This window comes from Strix uralensis, unplaced genomic scaffold, assembly GCF_047716275.1.
Source record: "Strix uralensis isolate ZFMK-TIS-50842 unplaced genomic scaffold, bStrUra1 scaffold_215, whole genome shotgun sequence".
Lineage (NCBI taxonomy): Eukaryota > Metazoa > Chordata > Aves > Strigiformes > Strigidae > Strix > Strix uralensis.
This window is the reverse complement of record NW_027436825.1, coordinates 29316-55840: the sequence shown is the minus strand read 5'-3', so window position 1 is coordinate 55840 and position 26525 is coordinate 29316. Positions and strand designations below refer to the sequence as shown.

General features: G+C 59.9%; 2 protein-coding genes across 2 annotated transcripts; one reads left to right on the top strand and one right to left on the bottom strand.

Annotated features, from left to right (window-relative positions):
- Positions 1-63: 63 nt before the first annotated feature.
- ALDOA (aldolase, fructose-bisphosphate A) lies at positions 64-12227 on the bottom strand. Its single transcript, XM_074857450.1, is given in 10 exon segments — positions 64-242; positions 245-272; positions 2253-2452; positions 3299-3473; positions 3554-3637; positions 4673-4833; positions 5513-5567; positions 6522-6733; positions 9528-9647; positions 12180-12227. Coding segments are annotated over 9 exon segments (1092 nt in total). The 5' UTR covers positions 9640-9647; positions 12180-12227; the 3' UTR covers positions 64-177.
- A 1324-nt stretch (positions 12228-13551) lies between these two features.
- Positions 13552-17946, top strand: TLCD3B (TLC domain containing 3B). The gene is made up of 5 exons (XM_074857452.1): positions 13552-13720; positions 15438-15524; positions 15853-16072; positions 16878-16973; positions 17625-17946. Exons 1-5 carry the CDS (start codon positions 13596-13598, stop codon positions 17895-17897), a joined length of 801 nt encoding a protein of 266 aa, XP_074713553.1. The 5' UTR covers positions 13552-13595; the 3' UTR covers positions 17898-17946.
- Positions 17947-26525: the final 8579 nt, after the last annotated feature.

The following is a 26525-nucleotide window of genomic DNA, read 5'->3' as shown; positions in this document are numbered from 1 at the left end:
TCTTGTGTGTGTCGTCCCCCCCCCCCCCGCCCCGCCCCGCCCCGCCCCGACCCGGGGCCCCTCTGCCGTCGCCATTTTATTGTCCCGCCGTGGCAGGGAGAGAAAAAAAGGGAAAAAAAAGGAAAAAAAAAACAAAAAAAAAAAGGGGGGGAGGCGTGGCTTGCGGTGACGTAGCGTCTAGTAGGCGTGGTTAGAGACGAAGAGGGACTCGCTGGCGGCCGCCCCCGCCGGGCCGCTCGGGTGTACTTGCCCTGGCAGGCCAAGGAGTTGGCCTGGGACAGAGGGGACAAGGGGACATCAGGAGATGGAGGGGGGGGGACGTCAGCCATCTTGTCCCCGTGGCCCCCTCCCCACCCCCTGGGTGGCCCCAGGCCTTGAGCTTCTTCTCTTGGGCCACCTTGGCTTTGTCCCCTCCCTGTCCCCATGTCCCTTCCCTGTCCCCATGTCCCCCCCACACCCAAGATGCCTCCAGCCCCCCGATGCTCCCATGGGTGACCCACCAGACCCTCCTGACCTTCTCCTCTCGGGCCACCTTCCCCGTGTCCTTCTCCCTGTCCCCACCCCTCCGACGTCCCCATGGGTGACCCACCAGATCCTCCTTGATGTCCTCCACCTGGTGTTCCTCTTCCTGTCCCCACCCCTCTGATGTCCCCATGGGTGACCCTCCTTGACCTTCTCCTCTTGGGCCACCCTCCCCTCGTCCCTTCCCTGTCCCCATGTCCCCTCCACACCCAAGATGTCCTCCAGCCCCCCGATGTCCCTATGGGTGACCCACCAGAGCCTACTTGATGTTCTCCTCTTGGGTCACCTTCCCCTTGTCCCCTCCCTGTCCCCATGTCCCCTCCACACCCAAGATGGCCTCCAGCCCCCCGATGCTCCCATGGGTGACCCACCAGACCCTCCTTGACCTTCTCCTCTTGGGCCACCTTCTCCTTGTCCCCATCCCCACGTCCCCACCACCCCCGACCATCCTCACGTCCCCCACCCCACTGTGTCCCCAAGGAGGTGACAGGGACCTACCAAGGCCCTCCTTGACCTTCTCCTCTCGGGCCACCTTCCCCATGTCCTTCTCCCTGTCCCCACCCCTCCAACGTCCCCATGGGTGACCCACCAGATCCTCCTTGATGTCCTCCACCTGGTGTTCCTCTTCCTGTCCCCACCCCTCTGATGTCCCCATGTCCCCATGGGTGACCCTCCTCGACCTTCTCCTCTTGGGCCACCCTCCCCTCGTCCCTTCCCTGTCCCCATGTCCCCTCCACACCCAAGATGTCCTCCAGCCCCCCGATGTCCTCATGGGTGACCCACCAGACCCTCCTTGACCTTCTCCTCTCAGGCCACCTTCCCCATGTCCTTCTCCCTGTTCTCATCCCTCCGATGTCCCCATGGGTGACGCACCAGAGCCTACTTGATGATGTCCTCTTGGGTCACCTTCCCCTTGTCCCCTCCCTGTCCCCATGTCCCCTCCACACCCAAGATGGCCTCCAGCCCCCCTACGCTCCCATGGGTGACCCACCAGACCCTCCTTGACCTTCTCCTCTTGGGCCACCTTCTCCTTGTCCCCATCCCCACGTCCCCACCACCCCCGACCATCCTCACGTCCCCCACCCCACTGTGTCCCCAAGGAGGTGACAGGGACCTACCAAGGCCCTCCTTGACCTTCTCCTCTCGGGCCACCTTCCCCGTGTCCTTCTCCCTGTCCCCACCCCTCCGACGTCCCCATGGGTGACCCACCAGATCCTCCTTGATGTCCTCCATCTGGTGTTCCTCTTCCTGTCCCCACCCCTCTGATGTCCCCATGTCCCCATGGGTGACCCTCCTCGACCTTCTCCTCTTGGGCCACCCTCCCCTCGTCCCTTCCCTGTCCCCATGTCCCCTCCACACCCAAGATGTCCTCCAGCCCCCCGATGTCCTCATGGGTGACCCACCAGACCCTCCTTGACCTTCTCCTCTCAGGCCACCTTCCCCATGTCCTTCTCCCTGTTCTCATCCCTCCGATGTCCCCATGGGTGACCCACCAGAGCCTACTTGATGATGTCCTCTTGGGTCACCTTCCCCTTGTCCCCTCCCTGTCCCCATGTCCCCTCCACACCCAAGATGGCCTCCAGCCCCCCGATGCTCCCATGGGTGACCCACCAGACCCTCCTTGACCTTCTCCTCTTGGGCCACCTTCTCCTTGTCCCCATCCCCACCACCCCCGACCATCCTCACGTCCCCCACCCCTCCGTGTCCCCAAGGAGGTGACAGGGACCTACCAAGGCTCTCTTGACGTACTCCTCTTGGGCCGCCTTGGTGTTGTCCTTCTTGCCGGCCCAGGCCTTCAGCGCGGAGGCCTGCAGGGCCCGTCCGTAGGAGAAGGTCAAGGCCCAAGGTCGCGCCAGGGGACAGCGGTTGATGGCGTTGAGGTTGAGGGACGCCTCCTCCTCGCTTTGGCCACCCGACAGGAACGTGATGCCTGGGGACGTGGGGACAAGGGTCAGGAGGCCACTCGTGGGGACCAGGGGCGGGGGGGGGAATGTGGTCACAGGGACACCATGGGGACAGAGATGAGGAGATCATGAGAACATGGCCATGAGGAGGGGGACATGGGGGTGGGGACACCACAGGGACGTGGCCATGGAGTGGGGACATCATGGGGATGTGGGGACATAGTCATGGGGGGATGGGGACACCATGGGGACACGGTTATGGGGATAGGGACATTGTGGGGACACGGCCACCACGAGAAGAGTCATGGGGCGACTGGGACACCATGGGGACATGGAGATGGGGACATGGTCATGGGGGTGGGGACACGGGGATGGGGACATCATGGGGACATGGGGACACTGTGGGGGTGGAGATGAGAAGATCATGAGAACATGGCCATGGGGACGGGGACACCATAGGGACATGGGGTAGGGATGGGGACACCACAGGGACGTGGCCATGGGGTGGGGACATCATGGGGACACCATGGGGACATAGTCATGGGGACATGGTCATGGGGGTGGGGACACCATGGGGATACCACAGGGACATGGGGACACTGTGGGGGTGGAGATGAGGAGACCATGAGAACATGGTCATGAGAATGTGGACATGGGGGTGGGGACACCGTGGGGACATGGCCATGGGGGTGGGGACACCATGGAGACACAGGGATGGGGCCACCAAGAGGCCACACCCACAGGGCCACCATGCGCACATGCGGCCACCATGAGAACATTAAGTCATGGGGGGGCAGGGAGGAAGGAACGTGGCCACCACGGGGCCACCACCACGGGGGCCATGGCCACCACGGGGTGCAGGTGGCACTGACCGGGGACGGCGGGTGGCACGGTGCGGCGCAGGGCGGTGACGGTGGCCATGGCAATCTCCTCGGGGCTGTACTTCTTGGTGCAGGCGTGGCCCGGTGTCACCATGTTGGGCTTGAGCAAGGTCCCCTCCAGGTAGACGTGGTGGTCGCTCAACGCCTTGTAGACGGCCGCCAGCACCTGGGGACAGGTTGGGGACAGGTTGGGGACATGTTGGGGACACGGCAAGAACACGGGGAGGTGTTGGGGACGTCACCCACCTTCTCGGTGATGTACTGGCAGTGCTTCAGGTCGTGGTCACCATCTGGGAGGATCTCGGGCTCCACGATGGGGACAATGCCGTTCTGGGGGGACACGGAGGGGACACGTTGGGGACAGGGACACCCCACGGGGAGCGGGAGGGGACATGGGGATGGGGACATGGTGGTGGCCAGGGGGGAGGTGGCCTGGGGACAGGTAGGGACATGCAGAGGTGACCCAATGGCACAGAGGTGCCACCACACCACGTCTAGGTGGCATCTTGTGGTGTCACCCGACAACGTGGTGGCCACCAACCACCATGTGGCGCCCAGAGGTGACACGGGGACAGTGTGGGGACACACTGAGGTGACCCAAGGACACAGAGGTGCCACCACACCACGTCTAGGTGGCATCTTGCAATGTCAACCTACAACGTGGTGGCCAACCACCGTGTGGCACCCAGAGGTGACATAGGGACAGCGTGGGGACACACTGAGGTGACTCAAGGACACAGAGGTGCCACCACACCGCATCTAGGTGCCATCTTCTGGTGTCACCCTACAGCTTGGTGGCCACCAACCACCACGGGGCACCTGGAGGTGACACAGGGACAGTGTGGGGACACACTGAGGTGACCCAAGGACACAGAGGTGCCACCACACCACATCTAGGTGCCATCTTGCGATGTCAACCTGCAATGCGGTGGCCACCAACCACCGTGTGGCACCTGCAAGTGACACAAGGACAGTGTGGGGACACACTGAGGTGACCCAAGGACACAGAGGTGCCACCACAACCTGTCAGGTTCCATCACACCATCTCTACATCCCACCACACCCATCTAGTTGCCACCACACCGCGTCTAGGTGCCATCTTGTGGTGGCACTCTACAGCTTGGTGGCCACCAACCACCGCGGGGCACCTGGAGGTGACACACGGACAGTGTGGGGACACACCGAGGTGACCTGAAGATGTGGAGATGTCACTACACCCCATGTAGGTACCATCAGACCATCTCTACATCCCACCACACCCATCTAGGTGCCACCTTGCGATGTCAACCTACAATGCGGTGGCCACCAACCACTACAGGGCACCCAGAGGTGACACGGGGACAGGGTTGGGGACAGGGAGGGGACCTGCTGGCAGATGCTGGCATAGCGGGCGAGGACGTTGGCGTTCTCCAGGACGGCCAGGCGTGTGGGCGTGTGCTCGGAGATCTTGAGGACGCAGCGCCACTTGGCAAAGTCGGCCCCGTCCTTCTTGTACTGGGCGCAGCGCTCCATCAGCCCGTCCAGGCCTGGGGACAGCGCGGGGACGTCGGGGACGGGGACACGGCGGGGGCGCGGGGACATGGCAGGGGTGTGGGGACACAGCGGGGTGAGGGGGATGGAGGCGGGGATGGGGACGCTGGGGTGGCATCAGGGGTGGGGATAGTAATGGGGTGTGGGGGCGGCAGCAGGGGTGGGGACGCTGTGGTGGCATCAGGGATGGGGACATCGTGGTGGCATCAGGGTGGGGACATTGATGGGGCTTGGGGATGGCATCAGGGATGGGGATACTGTGGTGGCATCAGGGGTGGCATCAGGGGTGGGGACATCATGGTGGCATCAGGGATGGTGGCATTAGGGATGGGGACACTGATGGGACACAGGGGTAGCATCTGGGATGGGGACATAGTGGTGGCATCAGGGATGGGGACACTGATGGGACACGGTGGTGGCATCAGGGATGGGGACAGTGTGGTGGCATCAGGGGTGGCATTAGGGATGGGGACACTGATGGGACACGGTGGTGGCATCAGGGATGGGGACATCATGGTGGCATCAGGGATGGGGACACTGGTGGCATTGGGGGCGACATCAGGGGTGGGGACACTGTGGTGGCATTGGGGGCGACATCAGGGGTGGGGACACCGTGGTGGCCACGGGGGCGGGCTGGTGGCCGGGGCCACCCTTGGGGATGCAGCTGTCACTCACCCTGGGTCGTGGTCTCGCCGTTGGTGCCAGCCAGAGGCACGACCCCCTTGTCCACCTGGGGGACAGGGACAAGGTCACCGGGGTCACCAGGGTCACTGGGGTGCTGGCCCCATCCCCACCCTGTCCCCACGTCCCCCCGTGTCACCCCCGTGTCCCCTCGATGTCCCCGTGTCCCTCCAACATCCTCCCGTTGCCCCAACATCCCCCCGTCCCCCTCAAAGTCTCCACATCCCCACCAAGACCCTCTTGATGGGGTTGACCCAAGTCAAGAAGCCTCCAAGTCCCCTCACTGTCCCCAACGTCCACTCACTGTCCCCAATGTCCCCGATGTCCCCAAGGTGTCCCCATCTCAACCCCCCCAGAGGCATCTGGTGAAGCCACCTTTGACGTGGTTGAGCTGGTTCCACCTTCAACGTGCTTGACTCAACCCAAGAAGCCCCCAACGTCCCCATGTCTCCTCATTGTCCCCAAGGTCCCTGATGTCCCCAAGGTGTCCCCAAAATGTCCCCAAGGTGTTCCCACCTCAACCCCTCCAAGGGCATCCGATGAAGCCACCTTTGACGTGGTTGAGCTGGTTCCTCCTCCAACATGGTTGACTCAACCCAAGAAGCCCCCAATGTCCCCATGTCCCCTCCTTGTCCCCGATGTCCCCAACATCCCCAACGTGTCCCCAAGGTGTCTCCACCTCAACCCCCCCAAAGGCGTCTCATGAAGCCACCTTTGACGTGGTTGAGCTGGTTCCACCTTCAACATGCTTGACCCAACCCAAGAAGCCCCCAACGTCCCCGTGTCCCCTCATTGTCCCCGATGTCCCCAACATCCCAAAGATGTCCCCAAGATGTCCCCACTTCAACGCCCCCAAAGGCATCTGATGAAGCCACCTCTGATGTGGTTGACCTGGTTCCACCTTCAACATGGTTGACCCAACCCAAGAAGCCCCCAACGTCCCCGTGTCCCCTCCTTGTCCTCGATGTCCCCAACGTCCCCGATGTCCCCAAGGTGTCCCCACCTTGATGCCGACAAGGGCGCCCTTGCCGCGGATGACCTGGGGGAAGGGGCGCCCATCATCCGTCTTCTGGTAGAGGGTCTCGTGGAAGAGGATGACCCCACCGATGCAGTTGTCCACCCGGCTGTCGGCGGTGAAGAGCAGCTGCCGGTACCAGCGCCGGTTCTCCTCCGTGTTCTCCGCTCCCACTGAGCTCAGACGCTTGGCGATGCTGCCTGAAGCCATCCCAGTACAAACCAGTTACTCCCAGTAGAGACCAGTAACCCCCACTGGTCTCTTGGTGCTGTTCCAGTGTCTTCTAGTAGCTCCCAGTTCAGCCCCAGTAGCTCAAAGGGATCCCCTGGTGCCAACTTGAAGTACCCAGATGCTTTGCAATACACCCAGCTGCCATTCCAGTACAAACCAGTTACTCCCAGTACAGACCAGTAACCCCCACTGGTTGCCTGGTGCTGTCCCAGTGCCTCTCAGTAGCTCCCAGTTCAGCCCCAGTAGCTCATAGGAATCCTGTGGTAGTACCTTGAGGTATCCAGATGCTTTGCAATACTCCCAGCTGCCATCCCAGTAGAAACCAGTTACTCCCAGTATAGACCAGTAAGCCCCACTGGTTGCCTGGGGCTGTCCCACTGCCTCGCAGTTCAGCCCCAGTAGCTCTCAGGGTCTCCCTGGTGTCACCTCAGGGTGCTCAGACTCTTTGCAATGCTGCCTGCAACCATCCCAGTACAAACCAGTAATTCCCAGTTCAGACCAGTATATCCCAGTTACCCCCACTGGTTGCCTGGTGCTGTCCCAGTGCCTCCCAGTAGCTCCCAGTTCAGCCCCAGTAGCTCAAAGGGATTCCCTGGTACCAACTTGAAGTACCCAGATGCTTTGCAATGCTCCCAGCTGACATCCCAGCACAAACCAGTTACTCCCAGTACAGACCAGTAACCCCCACTGGTTGCCTGGTGCTGTCCCAGTGCCTCTCAGTAGCTCCCAGTTCAGCCCCAGTAGCTCAAAGGGATCCCCTGGTGCCAACTTGAAGTACCCAGATGCTTTGCAATGCTCCCAGCTGACAGCCCAGTAGAAACCAGTTACTCCCAGTATATCCCAGTTACCCCCACTGGTTGCCTGGTGCTGTCCCAGTGCCTCCCAGTAGCTCCCAGTTCAGCCCCAGTAGCTCAAAGGGATCCCCTGGTACTATCTTCAGGTACCCAGATGCTTTGCAATGCTCCCAGCTGCCATCCCAGTAGAAACCAGTTACTCCCAGTACAGACCAGTAACCCCCACTGATTGCCTGGGGCTGTCCCAGTGCCTCCTAGTAGCTCCCAGTTCAGCCCCAGTAGCTCTCAGGGTCTCCCTGGTGCCACCTCAGGGTGCTCAGACTCTTTGCAATGCTGCCTGCAACCATCCCAGTACAAACCAGTAATTCCCAGTTCAGACCAGTATATCCCAGTTACCCCCACTGGTTGCCTGGTGCTGTCCCAGTGCCTCCCAGTAGCTCCCAGTTCAGCCCCAGTAGCTCTCAGACCCTCTTGATGCCACCTTGAGGTGCTCAGCTGCTTCCCCATGCTGCCTGCTGCCATCCCAGTATAAACCAGTTCATTCCAGTATAGCCCAATAACTCCCAGGGGTCTCCTGGTGCTGCCCTAGTGCCTCCCAGTATCTCCCAGTTCCTCCCAGTACCCTCCATGTTACCCCCTCGGGGCACTAGAGTGCTTGGCCAGGCTCCCGGCACCCTCCCAGTGCCTCCCAGTAGCTCCCAGTAAGTCCCAGTGCCCTCCCACTAAATCCCAGTAGCTCCCAGTGCTGTACCAGTGTCTCCCAGTAGGTCCCAGTAGCTGCCTAACGCTGTCCCAGTGGCTCCCAGTAGCCTTCCAGTTCTTCCCCAGTAACCCCCAGTGCCCTCCTAGTCCCTTCCCAGTTGTGTCCCAGTGACTCCCAGTAGCTCCCTGTGTGCCCCAGTCCCCTCCCAGTGCCCTCCAGTACCCTCCCAGTTCCTCCCAGTGCCTCCCATTACTCTCCCAGTGCTTCCTAACCCCTTCCCAGTAGTTCCCAGTGCTCCCCAGTGCATCCCAGTATGCTCCCAGTGCTTCCTAATCCCTTCCTGGTAGTTCCCAGTCCCTCCCAGTATGCTCCCAGTGCTCCTTAATCCCTTCCCAGTAGTTCCCAGTGCTTCCCAGTGTATCCCAGTCCCTCCCAGTATGCTCCCAGTGCTTCCTAATCCCTTCCTGGTAGTTCCCAGTGCCTCCCAGTATGCTCCCAGTGCTTCCTAATCCCTTCCTGTTAATTCCCAGTACATCCCAGTCCCTCCCAGCATGCTCCCAGTGCTTCCTGATCCTTTCCTGGCAGATCCCAGTGCCCCCCAGTGCCTTCCCAGTACACTCCCAGTGCTTCTTAATCCCTTCCTGGTAGTTCCCACTGCTCCCCAGTGCATCCCAGTCCCTCCCAGTATGCTCCCAGTGCTTCCTAACCCCTTCCTGGTAGTTCCCAGTACTCCCCAGTGTATCCCAGTCCCTCCCAGTATGCTCCCAGTGCTTCCTAATCTCTTCCTAACCCCTTCCTGGTAGTTCCCAGTGCCTCCCAGTACGCTCCCAGTGCTTCCTGATCCCTTCCTGGTAGTTTCCAGTGCTCCCCCCCTCCCTCCCAGTGCCCCCCAATCCCCTCCCAGTAACTCCCAGTGCTTCCTAACCCCTTCCTGGTAGTTCCCAGTGCCTCCCAGTATGCTCCCAGCGCTTCCTAATCTCTTCCTAACCCCTTCCTGGTAGTTCCCAGTGCCTCCCAGTTCCTCCCAGCATGCTCCCAGTGCTTCCTGATCCCTTCCTGGTAGATCCCAGTGCCCCCCAGTGCCTTCCCAGTACACTCCCAGTACTTCCTAACCCCTTCCTGTCAGTTCCCAGTGCCTCTCAGTGCCCCCCAGTATGCTCCCAGCATGCTCCCAGTGCTTCCTGATCCCTTCCTGGTAGTTCCCAGTGCTCCCCCCCTCCCTCCCAGCGCCCCCCAATCCCCTCCCAGTCTCTCCCAGTGCCCCACCAGTAGACTCATCGGCGGCCAGGATGCCCTTGCCGGGGGCCACGATGCGCTGGGCGATGGCCGCCAGCTCCTTCTTCTGCTCCGGGCTCAGCGCTGCCACCGGCGGAGACATCGCGGCGGCTGTGGTGACATCAACAGTGACATCAGCGGGGGGACAGCGGTGACATCAGCCACCCCCAGGGACGTGACGGCCCTGCCCGCCCCCATGGCTGCCCCCGGGGAGGGGACCCAGGCTCCCCCCCCCTCCCCCCCCCGCCCCCAAAGGCAACTCCAAGGGCGTTTCAAGGTCAAGGAAGAGGAACTCAGGGCCCCTCCCCACGCCGGCCCCAACCTGGGATCCACGTTGCTCCCCCCAAATCTCCACGTTGCACCCCAAATCTGCCCCCTTCACCCCCGAATCTGCCCCCTTCACACCCGAATCTGCCCTTTTCACCCCCAAAATCACCCTCCAGGCATCAAAATCTGCTTTTTCAGCCTCAAATCTGCCCTTTTCACCCCCAAAAGCTGCCCTTTTCACCCCCAAATCTCCCTCCACGCATCAAAATCTCCTTTTTTAGCCTCAAATCTGCCCTTTTCACCCCCAAAAACTGCCCCTTTCACCCCCAAATCGCCCTCCAGGCACCAAAACCTGCCCCTTTTCACCCCAGAATCTGCCCCTTTCACCCCCAAAATCTCCACCCAGGCACCAAAACCTGCCCCTTTTCACCCTGAATCTGCCTCTTTCAACCCCAAAATCTGCCCCTTTCACCCCAAAATCTCCCTCCAGGGACTAAAACCTGCCCCCTTTCACCTCAAATACACATTTTCACCCCAAAATTTCTCCCCCACACCCCAAATCTACCTCTTTTGCCCCCAAATCTGCCTCCAGAGCCCCAAATCTGCCCCCAACCCCAAAATGTTCTCATTTCACCCCAAATTATGATCCCACACCCCAGAATCAGCCTTTTTTCACCCCAAAAATCTCCCTCTAGCCCAAATCCTGCTTCTTTCACCTCAAATCTGCCCCAAGACACACAAATCTGCCCCTTTCACGCCAAAATTTCTCCCCACACCTCAAAGCTGCTCCTTTTACCCCAGAATCTGCCTTTGCACCCCCAATTTCCCCCCAGACCCCCAAATCTGCCCATTTCACCCCCAAACCTGCCCCAAGATCCCAAATTTGCTCCTTTTTACACCCAAATCTCATCCCAAACCCCAAAATCTGTCTCTTTCACCCCAAATCTGGCCCCTTCAGCCCCAAAAGCAATCCCACACCCCAAAATCTGCCTTTTTCACCTCAAAATCTGCCCCTTCACCCCAAAATCTGCCCCCATCGTCCAAAATCTGCCATTTTCACCTCAAAAATCTGACTCTTTCACCCCAAATCTGCCCCCACACCCCAAAATCTGCCCTTTCCACCTCAAAAGCTGCCCCTTTCACCCCAAAATTTCCCCCGTCCCAAATCTGCGCTTTTCACCCCCAAATCTGCCCCTTTTACCTCAGAACTTCCCCCCATATCCCAAAATCTGCCCCTTTTACCTCAGAACTTCCCCCCCCCCACCCCACAATCTGACCCCTTTCACCCCCAAACCTCCTCCAAGAGTCGCAAATCGGTTTTTCCCTCAAAAAACCGCCTTTTTTCCCTCAAAAACTGCCTTTGCCCCGTCACTATCCGCCCCCCACCCCCCAAAACCTCCACTTTTCACCCCAAAATCTGCTCTTTTTACCTCAGAACTTCCCCCCACACCCCACAATCTGACCCCTTTCACCCCCAAACCTCCCCCAAGACTCGTAAATCGGCTTTTTTTTCCCTCAAAAACTGCCCTTTTCCCTCAAAAACTGCCTTTTTACCTCAAAATCTGACTTCGCCCCGTCCCTATCCGCCCCCCACCCCCCAAAACCGCCCCTTTTCACCCCAAAATCTGCCGCTCCCCGCCCTCCCCCCACCTGGTCGCGGTGAGCGGCGAGGCGCGCGGGGGGGGCGGGGCCAGACGCGCCGTAACGTCCGCGCCCCCTCCGCGGGGCGGGGCCTTAAAAGGGCAACGTCGAGCTGAGTCACGGTGGGGCCCACCGGACTTTTGGGGTGCCCGGGGGGGGGGGGGGTGTGTGTGTGTGTCCCGAGGGGGTGTTTTAGGGATCCCAGAAGGATTTTGGGGTCTCGGGGGGGGGGGTTGAAGCGACCTTGAGGGTTTTGGGGTGCAAGGGGGGGGGTCCCGGGGCGGGGTTGGGGTGCAGGAGGGATATTGGTGGGCAAGGTCGGGGGGGGTACCCGGAGATTTTGGGGTTCAGTGGGGTCCTGGGGGGATCCTGGAGGATTCGAGGGGGGGGCGAGGAGGGTTTTGGTGTGTCCCGAGGGGGGGATTGGGGTGACGGGGGGGGGTCCCGAGGGATTTTGGGGTGCAGGGGGGGGCAGAAGAGTGTCCAGGGGGGTTTTGGGGTGCAGGGGCGGTATTGGGGTGCGGGGGGGGGTGTCACAGGCCCGGGGGTGCGGCGGGGGCGGGGGGGAAGGGAGGGTCAGTTTTGGGGTGCAGGGGGGGGATTGGGAGCAGTTTGTGGCCCTGGGAGGGGAGCCGAAATTTTGGGGTGCGGGGGGGGGGGGTGTCCCAACACCAGGGTGGGGGGGTTTTGGGGTGCAGCCGGGGGGGAGGGGATATCCCCCCCAAAAAAACTCACCTTTGGGTGTCCAGGGGCGGCGCTTGGGGTGCCAGGGGCTCCCCCTTATATAGGGGCTCCCCGGGGGGGGGGGGGGCGCGGGGGGGGCCCCCCCTTTCCTGACCTTCTCGGGTGCCCTCTGCCCTTTCGGCCGCCAAAAATAGACACACACCCCCCCCCGCCCCTCCCCCACCTCCCTCCTCCGGGGGGGGGAGGGGAAAGGCGCCCCCTCCCCCCCTTTTTTTTGGGGGGGGGGGGGGCGCTTCTTCTTGCTTCCAGGGACCCCCCCCCTCTTCCATTTTGGGGCGCGCCCCCTCATTTCAGGGACCCCCCCCGCCCCCCCCCCCGCGCTATTTTGGGGACTCCCCCTTCATTTGCCCCCCCCCCACCCCCCCGCACCCCCATTTTTGGGGACAACCCCCAAGACTAGGGGGGGTACCCCCCACTTTTTGGGGGTCTCCCCCCTCCATTTTTGGCCCCCCCAGTTTTGGGGTCATTCCCCCGCACACCCCCTTTTTGCCCCTCCCCCCCCAGTTTTGGGGGTGCCCCCCCCCCCCGTTTTGGGCTTTTCACCCATTTTTGGGGTGCCCTCCCCCCCCCCCCCATGGGGCTGGGGGACCCCCCAAGGTGAGGGGTTGGGGGCGGCGCTTGGGGAAACTGACAGGCGTGGCCACGCCCCCTCGGCGGGGTCGCTGCAGGGGGCGGGGCTTAGTGAGGGCCGAGGGGGCGTGGCCTGGTGGCGCGAGGGGCGGGGTTACCCAGGGGCGCGCTCCATCTGCCGCAGCGAGCTTCATAAACCGCTCATTAATATTCATGAGCACTGCGTCAGTCTATTTAAACCCTTAATTAATTAATTTAAACACCATGAGCCCCGCCCACCTCATTAATATTAAACGAGCCCAAGCGGATTGGCCCCCCCCCCCCCCGCGCACGCGCTGTTACCGCGATACCCCCCCTCCCGCCGTGCCGTCGCCATGACAACCCCCACCGCGGGTTTCTATTGGCCGGCAGCGGCGTGGACCCGCCCCGCCGGACCCCCCTCCCTGCCTCGACCAATCAGCGCGGCACCGCGCCGCCTCCCGCTCTGCCCGGCAACGCGTCCGCTTCGCCTTTTTCTATTGGCTGCTGCCTGGGCCAATGGGAAAACGCAGAAGCGCGCATGCGCGGAGCTTTTTCCCGCGCCGCTCGCCGTTGCCGTGGCGACGCGGCGGTTTTGGGCGGCCGCGCGCGTTATGCAAATGAGCGCGTAGGCGGGGCAAAGCCGGCGGCTCATGAATATGCAAGAGGCTAAGGGAGAGGCAACGTTAGCCCCGTAAATATGCAAAGACCCCACCCCGGGCCACGCCCCTCCCGCAAACCCCGCCCCTCCCGCAGACCACGCCCCCTCCGCGGCTCCGCCCCCCGCAGGCCCCGCCCCGTCGCCCCCCCCCCGTCCCCATGGCCCCCCCCGGGGCGGCGCTGGCCGCGGGGCTCCTCTTCTTCCCCGGCCTCTTCCTGCTGGGCCGGGCCGCGCTGGGCCGCGCCGGGGTCCCGGGGCCTCACGCCACCATCCTGGCTGCCAGGTACCGGGGGGGGACAGGGAGGGGAGGGTGTGGGGACAAGGATGGGGACAGAGGCGACAGGGAGGGCGTGAGGACAGGGAGGGGACAGTGAGGGGACAGGGAGGGGGACAAGGATGGGGAGGGTGTGGGGACAAGATGGGGACAGGGATGGGGACAGGGATGGGAGGGTGTGGGGACAAGGAGGGGACAGGGCAGGGATGGAGGGGACAGGGATGGGGACAGGAATGGGGACAAGGAGGGGAGGGTGTAGGGACAAGGAGGGGACAGGGATGGGGACAAGGACAATGTGGGGACAAGGATGGGGACAGGAAGGGGACAGTGATGGAAGAAGTATGGGGACAGGGATGGGGACAAGGAGGGGAGGGTGTGGGGACAAGGATGGGGACAGGGAGGGGACAGGGATGGGGACAAGAAGGGGACAGGGAGGGCGTGGGGACAGTGAGGGGACAGGGATGGGACAGGGCAGGGATGGGGACAAGGACAATGTGGGGACAAGGATGGGGACAGGGAGGGTGAGGGGACAGGGATGGGGACAAGGGTGGGGACAGGAGGGTGTGGGGACAAGGATGGGGACAGGGACAAGGACAGGGATGGGGACAAGGATGGTGTGGGGACAGTGAGGGGACAGGAGAGGGATAAGGACAGTGAGGGGACAGGGACAAGGATGGGGACATCATGGCGTGGAGACAGGGATGGGGACAGGGACAAGGACAGGGATGGGGAGGGTGTGGGGACAGGGATGGGGACAGGAGAGGGATGGGGACAGGGAGGGGACAGGGACAAGGATGGGGACATCATGGCTTGGGGACAGGGATGGGGACAGGGATGGGGACAAGGATGGGGGACAGGGAAGGGACAGGGATGGCGCCAGGGCCAGGGAGGGCGCAGGGACAAGGACAACCCGGGGCCAGGGCTCGGCGTGGCACGCGGCCGGTGACGGTGACAGCGCGGGGACACGGGGACGAGGGCGGCTTAGGGAGGGGGATGGGGGTGACCCGGAGCGGGGACACGGCGGGGACATCCCAGAGGAGGGGGGGGACTGGACAGTGTCCCCGTGTCCTCATGTCCCCCCTCTGTCCCCCCCCGTGTCTCCATGTCCTCACATGTCCCCTCCTGTGTCCCCACGTCCCCCCCGTGTCCCACCCCATGTTCCCACGTCCTCACATGTCCCCCCGTGTCCCTACGACCCGCTGCTGTGTCCCCACGTCCCCCCCATGTGCCCCTCCATGTCCCCACATCCCCCCCGGGTCCCCCCACTGTGTCCCCATGTCCCCATGTCCCCCCCCGTGTCCTCACATCCCCCCCATGTCCCCATGTCCCCCCTATGTCCCCACATCCTCCCACATCCCCCCTGTGTCCCCCCGTGTCCCCATGACCCCCCGATGTCCCCACATGCCCCGTGTCCCCCTACTGTGTCCCCACGTCCCCCCATGCCCCTCTTCGTGTCCTCCCATGTCCCCCCCATGTCCCCACGTCTCCCCCATGTCCCCCCCATGTCCCCACGACCCCCTCCGATGTCCCCACGTCCTCACATGTGTCCCCCCATGTCCCCACAATCCCCCCCATGTCCCCCTGTGCCCCTCCTCATGTCCCCATGTTCCCCCCAATGTCCCCCCACGTGTCCCCACGTCCTCCCCACGCCCCCCCCGTGTGTCCCCCCCCCGTGTCCTCACGTCCCCCCCCCGTGTGTGTCCCCCCCCCCCCCGTGTCCCCCCAGGCTGGTGTCCTCGGTGCAGGCGGTGATGGCCTCCACCGCCGGCTACATCATCTCCTCCTCCTGCCACGATGACGTCATCGATGACCAGTGAGTCCCTCCCCCACGCCCACCCCTCCCCCAGCACCCATGGGTGCCCCCCCTCCCCCCTCAAGCCCTCCCCTCCCCCACGACAACCCAGTTCAGCACTGGACAGCGCCCAGATTGAGGGGCGGGGGGAGGGGTGACTCGGACACCCTTGGGGTGGGGGAGGGACCCCTTGGAGGGTGGGGGGAGGGGGGGGGGATTAAGCGGGAGCAGCTGGGCGAGGGCTGAGCCGGGCTTAACCCGGACTCCTGGGTGCCCTCTGGGGTGGGGGAGGGGCAGCGGGGACGCCTGGGTCACCCTGATGTCCCCCGTGTCCCCGTCCCCGCCCCAGGCATTGGCTGGCGGGGGTGTACCCCCAATTCGCCGTCCCCTACTTCATCTACGACATCTACGCCATGTTCCTGTGTCACTGGCACCGGGGCCAGGTGAAGGGACACGAGGTGGCCCCGCCCCCGTCGCTGAGGGCGGCCGCCGGCTCCTACCTACGCAAGGACCTGCTGATGGTGCTCCACCACGCCGCCATGGTGCTCGTCTGCTTCCCCGTGACTGCCGTGAGTGGGGACGTGAGGGGGAGTTGGGGACACCTCGGGGACATGGGGACACGTTGGGGACATGGGCTTGGCTCGGGGACGTGGGATGGAGGGACATCACCTTGGGATGGACGTGCTCATGGAGGCCCACCACACCGCCATGGTGCTTGTTGGCTTCCCCATGGCCACTGTGAGTGGGGATGGGGACACGAAGGGGGTTGGGGACACATCGGGGACATGGGGACACCTTGGGGACATGTTGGGGACATGGGGTTGGCTTGGGGATGTGGGATGGAGGGACATGACCTTGGGATGGACGTACTCATGGAGGCCCACCACACCGCCATGGTGCTCATCTGCATCCCTGTGGCCGGTGTGAGTGGAGATGGGGACACGAGGGGGTGGTTGGGGACACCTCGGGGACATGGGGACACCTCGGGACACCTTGGGGGCACTTTGGGGACACAGGGTTGGCTCAGGGACATGGGATGGAGGGACATCACCTTGGGATGAACGTGCTCATGGAGGCCCACCACACCCCCCCCATGGTGCTTGTTGGCTTCCCCATGGCCATGGGGAGCAGGAGTGGGGATGGGATCCCCTTGGGGACACGTTGGGGACATGGGGACACCTCAGGGACACCTTGGGGACACCTCGGGGACAGAGAGATGGCGACACCCCAAGTTGGCCACCCCCATCCCCTTGGCTCTCCAAGCCCTCGTGTCCTTGTGTGACCTGTGTGTCCCCCAAGTGTCCCCGCACATGTCCCCCTGATGTCCCCCCGTGCCCCCCAATGTCCCCACATGTCCCCTATGTGTCCCCCCAGCTGTGGCGCCAGGGGAAGGGCGACTTCTTCTTGGGGTGTCTCCTGATGGCCGAGCTCAGCACCCCCTTCGTCTGCCTCGGCAAGGTCCTCATCCTGGTGAGCCCAGAAGGACAACTGGGTCCCCCCTGAGGGTGGGGGGGTGGACAGGGGGGTCCCCAACTCCATAGGCCACCAAGTCCTGGGTCCCCACGAGGACATTTTGGGTGGCCAGGAGTTCTCCAAACACGGGTCATGGGTCCCTCAACCCTTGGGTAGATGGGGGGTGTCCATGGGTCCCTCAACCCCTGGGGTCCCCAGAAGGACATCTGAGGTGTCCATGGGCCCCTCAACCCCTGGAGTCCCCCAGAAGAACATCTTGGGTGTCCATGGGTCCCTCAACCCCTGGGTAGATGTGGGGTGTCCATGGGTCCCTCAACCCTTGAGGTCCTCAGAAGAACATCTCAGGTGTCCATGGGCCCCTCAAACCCTGGGTAGATGTGGGATGTCCATGGGTCCCTCAACCCTTGAGGTCCTCAGAGGAATGTCTCAGGTATCCATGGGCCCCTCAAACCCCGGGTAGATGTGGGATGTCCATGGGTCCCTCAACCCTTGAGGTTCTCAGAACATCTGAGGTGTCCATGGGCCCCTCAACCTTTGGGTAGATGTGGGGTGTCCACGGGTCCCTCAACGCTTGGGGCTCCCCAGAAGACCATCTGAGGTGCCCATAGGTCCTTCCCCCCACCTCCCCCTCTCTCCCCTCCCCCGCAGTTCCAGCGCCAACACACGACTCTCCACAAGCTCAACGCGGTGGCTTTGCTGGTGACCTTCTTCCTCTGCCGCGTCCTCCTCTTCCCCTACTTGTACTGGGCCTACGGGCGCCACCGGGGGCTGCCCCTCTTGGGGGTCCCAGCCGCCCTGCCCCTCACCTACAACGCCGCCGCCGCCGCCCTCTTGGCCCCCCAACTTTACTGGTTCGCCCTCATCTGCCGGGGGTCCTGGCGCCTCTTCCGACCCCCCGCTGCCCCCCGACAGCCCCCTTGAGCGACCCCCAGCTCCCCCCCTGCCCCACCCCAACCAGCACCTGGGGAGGGGGGAAAAGGGGGGTGTGTGTGAATCTAGGAGGGGGGTGGGGGGGTGGGATCTATGGGGAATCTGTGGGGCAGCCTGGGGGATTTATGGGGCAAGCTTGTGGGGGAGGGTCCTGGGGTCCTATGGGGCAGCCCGGGGTCCCTATAGGGCAGACTTGGGTCTCTATGGGGCAGCCTGGGGTGTCATGGGGTCCCTATGGGGCACTTTGGGAGATCTCTGGGTCACTCGAGGTCCCTATGGGGCAGCCTGGGGGATCTATAGGTCACTCTGGGGTCCCTATGGAGCAGCCTGGGGGGTTCTGGGGTACCCTGGGGGATCTATGGGGCACTCTGGGGTCCCTATGGGGCACCTGGGGGTACCTGGGGTCCCTGTGGGGCCCCTTGGGGGATCTATGGGTCACTCTGGAGTCCCTATGGGGCAGCCTGGGGGGTCCTGGGGTACCCTGGGGGATCTATGGGTCACTCTGGAGTCCCTATGGGGCAGCCTGGGGGGTCCTGGGGTACCCTGGGGGATCTATGGGGCACTCTGGGGTCCCTATGGGGCAGCCTGGGGGGTCCTGGGGTACCCTGGGGGATCTATGGGTCACTCTGGAGTCCCTATGGGGCAGCCTGGGGGGTCCTGGGGTACCCTGGGGGATCTATGGGGCACTCTGGAGTCCCTATGGGGCAGCCTGGGGGGTCCTGGGGTACCCTGGGGGATCTATGGGGCACTCTGGGGTCCCTATGGGGCAGCCTGGGGGGTCCTGGGGTACCCTGGGGGATCTATGGGTCACTCTGGAGTCCCTATGGGGCAGCCTGGGGGGTCCTGGGGTACCCTGGGGGATCTATGGGGCACTCTGGGGTCCCTGTGGGGCAGCCTGGGGGATCTATAGGTCACTCTGGAGTCCCTATGGGGCAGCCTGGGGGGTCCTGGGGTCCCTATGGGGCACCCTGGGGATCTATGGGTCACCCTGGGGTCCCTATGGGGCATCTTGGGGGATCTGTGGGTCACTCTGGGGGGCCCCGGGGGGCCCCATCCCCCCCCACCCCAGGCGCAGCGGCTGGACCCACATTAAAGGACTTTGGGGACGTCCCGGCCTCCTCCTTGGGGGGGTGAGGGGCAGTGCCGGGACCCCCATCAGCAACCAGTATAGGCTGGGACAGCTCCCAGTACAGGCTGGGACAGCTCCCAGTACAGACTGGATCCGCCAACCCCCTCCCAGTACAGACTGGGCCCGTCCCAGTATAAAGTGGAGCTTCTGATCCCCAGCCCAGTACAGACTGGGCCCCTGTTCCAGTACTAACTGGTTCCATGGGCCCCCTCCCAGTACAAACTGGACTCCCAGTGCCCTCCCAGTACAGAATGACCCCATCCCAGTACAAACTGGATCCCCGGATCTCGTCCCAGTCCTGACTGGGCCCCTTCCCAGTATAAATGGATGGATCCTCGCATCCTGTCCCGGTACAGACTGGGCCACTCCCCAGTCAGAACTTGATCCCAGTAGCGACTGGGATCTGTCCCAGTACAAGTGGGCCCCTTTGACCCCTCCCAGTACAGAGTGGGCCCCTTCCCAGTCCAAACTGGATGCCCTGATCTCCTCCCAGTCCAGAATGTGGTGGGTCCCAGTCCATGCTGATCCCCTCCCAGTACAGACTGGACACCGCCCCAGTACAAACTGGATCCCTTTAACCCCTCCCAGTACCGACTGGGCCCTTCCCAGTACAAACTGCTTTCATTGGCCCAGTCCCACTACAGACTGGGCCACTTCCCAGTCAGAGCTGGATTCCCTTTCCCCTCCCAGTACAGACTGTGCCCTCTCCCAGTACAAACTTGACCCCTGACCCCTCCCAGTGCAGAATGGGCATTGTCCCAGTATAGACTGGGCCCTTATTTTAGTGCAAACTGGTTCCCCTGGCCCCTCCCAGTAGAGACTGGGCCCATTCCCATTACAAAGTGGAACCTCTCATCCCCCTCCCAGTCCAGAATATGGTGGGTTCCAGTCCAAACTGGATGCCCTGACCCCCTCCCAGTATAGCCTGGGCCCTGTCCCAGACCAAACTGGTTCCCTTTATCCCCTCCCAGTACAGGCTGGGCCTCATCCCAGTACAAACTGAAACCCCTGGCACCATCCCCAGTAGCACCTGGGATCTGTCCCAGTACAAACTGGATCCCTTTGACCCCTCCCAGTACAGAGTGGGCCCCTTCCCAGTCCAAACTGGATGCCCCCATCTCCTCCCAGTCCAGAATGTGGTGGGTCCCAGTCCACCCTGATCCCCTCCCAGTACAGACTGGGCCTCCTCCCAGTCCAAAGAGGATCCTTGGATCTCAACCCAGTCCAGACTTGGCCCATCCCAGTACAAACTGGATCATCTGCCCCCCGCTCCCAGTACAGACCAGGCCTCTTCCCAGTACTAACTGGATCTCCTGGTCCCTTCCAGTACAGACTGGGCCATCTCCCAGTACAAACTGGATCCCCCAGTGCCTCCCAGTCCAAACTGGAGTCCGTCCCTGTAGCCCTGGGCTCCCAGCGCGGCCATCTTGGAAACCCAGTTGAAACTTGAATTTATGGGCAGTATCATCAGATTTTACTATTTTGGGCATAAATAAGAAATAAAGATAATGGGTGGTCCCAGCTGGGTTTAGTAAAGGAGTTGTACATAAATCAGATATTTCACATCCTTTTCGCCTCATATTTTACCAATTCTCCTTAATTTTGCCTCAAGGCAGGAAAAACAGCCAAAGGACTCAAATCAGGGGCTACTTGAGCAAAATTAAACGTTACTGCTCAAAACGAATGAGAATTATAAATTTTTATTTCTATGGGGGGTGAAAAAACGTCATCGGCTTCTTCGTCCCTGTCTGCGGCCTGTGAAAAAATGTACATTTTACAGACCAGAGTCAAACTGAAAATGAAATTTTCCTCCGCACCGGTTACACATTTGCTTTTCTGTAAATATTTCAACTTTTGGCCAAAATCTTTACTCGGGGTTTTTGTGGTTTGAGCCCAGCGGGAAATTGGGCCTCACGCAGCCGCTCGCTCCCCCCAGCGCAGGGCAGGAGAAAAAATGAGTCAAAAAAAAAAAAGCTCAGGGAGGGGTCGCTCACCCATTATGGTCACGGGGAAAAAGACGGGTTCGTTAGGGGAAGAAAAAAGTCACTTTAATTAAAAACCACGATAACGACATTTAACATCAACGTGAAGCTTTGTTGTATCTTAAAAACACCTGCCCTCCCTTCCTCGCCACCAGAAAGAACTTCCAAATATTTATACACTCCAAACCACACGATTATCTAATTACTACAGTGATTATTGATTAATTACTGATCACTCCGACCCCTCATTGGTCAGGAACACGCTCGCTCCGATTTAAGGTTACACTGAGTTTTTAATTTTCTGCGCACGCTCCGAGGTTGAGGGTTTTATTTGGGCAGGGGTCTGCGAAGCACCGGGTGGGTCCAAAGGACACTCCAATCTCCAATTAAACTAATTTACGTTCAACTATTTTAACGAGCTTCCGTGTACCAGGATGTTTCTCTTCTTCAAGGACGGTGGCTCCTGGTTAGAAGTTTCTTTCTAATTATCGTTGATGGTTTGAAGAACAGACTGAGGGAGCTGATGTGGCTAATTTGTCCTTGGGTTTGATGAGAAACACCTGTATATGGACAATAATACGTCCTACGTGCCCTTGGGTGTGACGAGAAACTGTTGTGCGGCCTACAATGTGTGAGGAACTGTTGTGCGGCCTACAACGTGTGAGGGAAACTGTTGTGAGGCCTACAATGTGTGAGGGAAACTGTTGTGAGGCCTACAATGTGTGAGGGAAACTGTTGTGAGGCCTACAACGTGTGAGGGAAACTGTTGTGAGGCCTACAATGTGTGAGGAACTGTTGTGCGGCCTACAACGTGTGAGGGAAACTGTTGTGGGGCCTACAATGTGTGAGAGAAACTGTTGTGGGGCCTACAATGTGTGAGGGAAAGTGTTGTGAGGCCTACAATGTGTGAGGGAAAGTGTTGTGAGGCCTACAATGTGTGAGGAACTGTTGGGCGGCCTACAATGTGTGAGGTAAACTGTTGTGAGGCCTACAACGTGTGAGGGAAACTGTTGTGCGGCCTAGAACGTGTGAGGAATTGTGCGGCCTACAATGTGTGAGGAACTGTTGTGCAGCCTACAACGTGTGAGGGAAACTGTTGTGCGGCCTAAAATGTCTGAGGAGAAACAGATGTGTGGCCTACAACGTGCAATGAGAAACATTTGTGTGGCCTGTAACATGCAACGAGAGACAGTTGTACAGCCTACAGTGTATGGCGAGAAGCAGTTGTGTGGTGTGTAACATGTGATGAGAAACAGTTGCGTGTCCTACGACGCGTGATGAGAAACAGTTGCGTGTCCTACAATGTGTCATGGGAAACCGTTGCGTGTCCTACGACGTGTGATGAGAAACAGTTGCGTGTCCTACAAGGTGTGATGGGAAAAAGTTGTGTGTCCTACAACGTGTGATGGGAAGCAGTTGCATGTCCTACGTGTGATGAGAAACAGTTGCATGTCCTACAATGTGTCATGGGAAACAGTTGCGTGTCCTACGACGTGTGATGAGAAACAGTAGCGTGTCCTACAAGGCGTGATGAGAAACAGTTGCGTGTCCTACAAGGCGTGATGGGAAACAGTTGCGTGTCCTACAACATGTGATGGGACACAGTTGCATGTCCTACAACGTGTGATGGGAAACAGTTGCATGTCCTACAACGTGTGATGGGAAACAGTTGCGTGTCCTACAACATGTGATGGGACACAGTTGCATGTCCTACAACGTGTGATGGGAAACAGTTGCGTGGCCTGTAACATGCGATGAGAGACACTTGTGCAGCCTACAGAGGCATCACCACCATCGCTAACTGGCTCAGCCGTGACCAAAGCCGGGTCCAACTTGGAGCTGGGGGAGCTTTGAGAAGCTTCTCACAGGGGGTCAACGCTGTGTCCCCCTCCACCATGATCAACCCCCCCCACACAAACCCAGCACAAGGGTTGATGCAGATGCCCACAAAATGGTGTCCACTGCCTCTGAGATACGCGGGGGGCCTGAAGCCCCGACATGGGACCGGGAAATGTGACCCTGGGCTGGTGGGAGAATTTGTGGAGCAGGAGCTGGTGGACAGGCAGGGTGGGCAAAAGCATCTTGGTCGAGACAACTCGTTTCTCTCCCGCGAGTAGAAAAGAATTGCACCCAAACTGCCCAGCGCTGGAGGAGGATGAGGAATGAGGGGGTCTAGATGCTGCAGAGCCTGCTTGGAGATACTCCTATAACCCAGAAACACTGGGATTAGTGCAGAATTCATTCTTTATAGAAGAGCGTTTAATTTATTTCATCTTGTTGATTCTCTCTGTGAATCGAGGCAGCTCGTGACGTCGGGGTGTGACTATGGACAGAGTCTGGGGCAGGGGGTGCTTTGGGGGTTCTTGGGGTCTCTGCTCGACAAAAAATGTGTTTTCCTTTGGTCTAAGGCCACCACCACTGTGGAAAGTGGCCTTCAGAGGAGGTAAGGTGGACTTCATATACAGCAGAGGAGTGGATTCTGGTTTTGCTTGAACTGTGCCTTCTGTTGATTCAGCATTCGGCAATTAAACATCCTCTGATGTTTAGTTCATCCACGTGAAGGTCACCTTCCAAGTACAGCAGGTGGGAGTTGGTGTCAACGGGCAGAAAGATGCAGCTACAGCCTGTCCTGGAGAAAGCTCAGCTTTGAACAAAGGTGCTGGAAGTCCCAAGGGGCTGATGAGGGAAATGTGGAGTTGGAGGTAGGGACAAAGATTGTCCCCAGAGTGTCTGACATAGAGGGTCTGGGCTTCCCGACGTGTTCAGCCTCTGTCAGGAGATGCTCAGGATCAACATCCATTGGAGTTTGCTGATGTCACTTCATGTGTGAGCAGAAAAATACGGAGTAGTGGCCAAACAAGAAATTGTTTCTTATGGACATGTAGGACTGGAAACTTCACTTTGCCTGTGGAAGGTTGGTAACACTCGGTTTGTGCATCCTCCAGGCTCACAGATGGTTCCTGAGGTCCGTCCAAGTGTGGGGAGCAAAGGAAGAAACGAGAGGTGTGTGAGCCTGGGGGATGCCCAAAGCTCCTGCGCTGAGGTCCCGTCGCTGCAGGGGAAGCAGAAGGGTTTGTGGGATTCATGGGAGTGCAGGGAGAGAGGGGGTGGGGGGGGTGTCAGCATCTGTGTAAAAGACAGGAGGAAGATGGGGGGGTGGGGGTGCATCATCCTGAGGTGAAATAGGTTGAGTTTTGATTTTGATGGAGCAGAATAAGGAGGATGTGCAGTTCAGTGCTGGGACATGGGGGAAATGGAGGATTCAAGTGAGGCTGGGGGCTGGGACATCTTTGTCGAAGGAGGAGCATTATCAGGGCTTTGGAAGGCTCTCACAGCCTTTGGCAAACCTCAGAAAGAGATTTTTATGTTTCAAGACATAGTGAGGACAGAGAGTCATCAGTAAATGTTGGGAGGTCGAGGTCAGAGCAAGGGGTCAGTGAGGTGGGAAGCAGGGGGGTGGTTAAAATCTGCAGAGACACAGGCAGAGGCGAAAGTGTGGGACAGCCTGTGGTGGGGATGGCTCCTGGGTTGAGGTGGGGACCCCCCAACACAACTGAAGTCCTTGTGCTTTCGACCATGGCTGCTGTCACTTCCAAAGAGAACCCTGAGAGGACACCAGTTCCTACAGCGACAGTGCTTCGTTTCCTCCTCCCCCACCCTCCACAGAGCCTGGGGACAGTCCTACCGCTGTCCTGCATCAGCATCACACCCCCCTGCATCTCACTGACCCCAGGAAGAGCCCTGAGCATCCCAGGAGGGAAAGGATCCCCGTTCCCAGGGTATCAGGGCTTGACCATCCTGTTGATGAAACCCATCAAGGCCTTTCACAGTCACCTGAACATTTGATTTTCAACCCGTAAGCAGTGCCTCTGACTTCCTGCTGCCCCAGCCCCCAGGGACAGGAACCTTGTCTCCTCATTCCCTCCCTGGCCTCTTCAGTCATGGCCCTCGCTGGGGATCACTGACACCCTCAGAGACTTGGAGGTTTGCTGCTGACTTTTCCTTCTCCAGAGGCCACTTCAATCCCTTTTCAGGACCTGCAGTTCAGGAACTTGGCACCAGAGGGCTCATTAACACACAAATCCCCTGACAAGCCAAGTCTCGGCAGAACTTAATTCCTCACTTCTGAAGTGGTTAATTTGAGAGGTTTCAGGCGTGCAGTCAAAGTGAAAAGCTTTCAGTCCTCCATGTCAATAAGAAACAATTTCTTCTTTTTCCACTACTCCGTATTTTCCTGCTCACACATTAAGTGACATCAGCAAACTCCAATTGATGTTGATCCTGAGCATCTCCTGACAGAGGCTGAACACGTCGGGAAGCCCAGACCCTCTATGTCAGACACTCTGGGGACAATCTTTGTCCCTACCTCCAACTCCACATTTCCCTCATCAGCCCCTTGGGACTTCCAGCACCTTTGTTCAAAGCTGAGCTTTCTCCAGGACAGGCTGTAGCTGCATCTTTCTGCCCGTTGACACCAACTCCCACCTGCTGTACTTGGAAGGTGACCTTCACGTGGATGAACTAAACATCGGAGGATGTTTAATTGCCGAATGCTGAATCAACAGAAGGCACGGTTCAAGCAAAACCAGAATCCACTCCTCTGCTGTATATGAAGTCCACCTTACCTCCTCTGAAGGCCACTTTCCACAGTGGTGGTGGCCTTAGACCAAAGGAAAACACATTTTTTGTCAAGCAGAGACCCCAAGAACCCCCAAAGCACCCCCTGCCCCAGACTCTGTCCATATTCACTCACAGAGAGTCACACCCTGAAGTCACGAGCTCCCTCGAGCTTCGCATCTGCATCCCATCCCTTCCCATTCCCATCTGCAAACCCACCTGTTAAACAGGACTGGACTCAGCATTGGCCCCTGGAGTTCACCACTGGTGCCCTGCTCCCAAGGGGACTTTGTGCTCTTGGCCATGGCCTTCTGGATCCGGCCATTCACCCCGTTTCCAGTCCACCTCACTCTGCCTATCAGGATGTGATGGGACGCAGCATGAAAAGAATTGTTAATACAGAGGTGAAACACCTTCCCTGCTCTGCCCTCATCCACCAGCCGAGGCATCTCATTGCTGTGCTGGGTTAACCGTGGCTAATCACCAAACTGCCACCCAGCTGCTCGCTCACTGCCTCTCCCACCCCAGCGTGATGGGGGAGAATATAGGAAGAATGGGGTTGAGAAAGGTGCTGGGTGGGGACAAGGACAGGGAGATCTGCAGGCGAGACTTGATTTGAAAGAAACTCAATTGTTTTCAGTTAAAACAGAGATTTAATTATGAATTCAGTTACTGGGGAAAAATGACAAATATTAAAACAACACCTTTCCTCTCTCCTGTCTTGGACTCAGCTTCACTCCTTCACTCCAGGCTCCTCTCCCCCATCCCGAGCAGTGCAGGGGCGTTTGGGATTGGGGGTCACAACCAGTACATAACAGTTATTCTCTGCTCTGGCACTAATCCAGTTGGCGGCCGGTCACGAGTGGTGTCCCCCAGGGCTGGGTTTTGGGG

Coding starts and splice junctions, on each gene's coding strand:
- TLCD3B (XM_074857452.1), top strand. CDS start 13,596: ATGGCCCCCCCCGGGGCGGCGCTGGCCGCGGGGCTCCTCTTCTTCCCC. Junction 13,721..15,437: donor GCCACCATCCTGGCTGCCAG/GTACCGGGGGGG, acceptor GTGTCCCCCCAG/GCTGGTGTCCTCGGTGCAGG. Junction 15,525..15,852: donor GATGACGTCATCGATGACCA/GTGAGTCCCTCC, acceptor TCCCCGCCCCAG/GCATTGGCTGGCGGGGGTGT.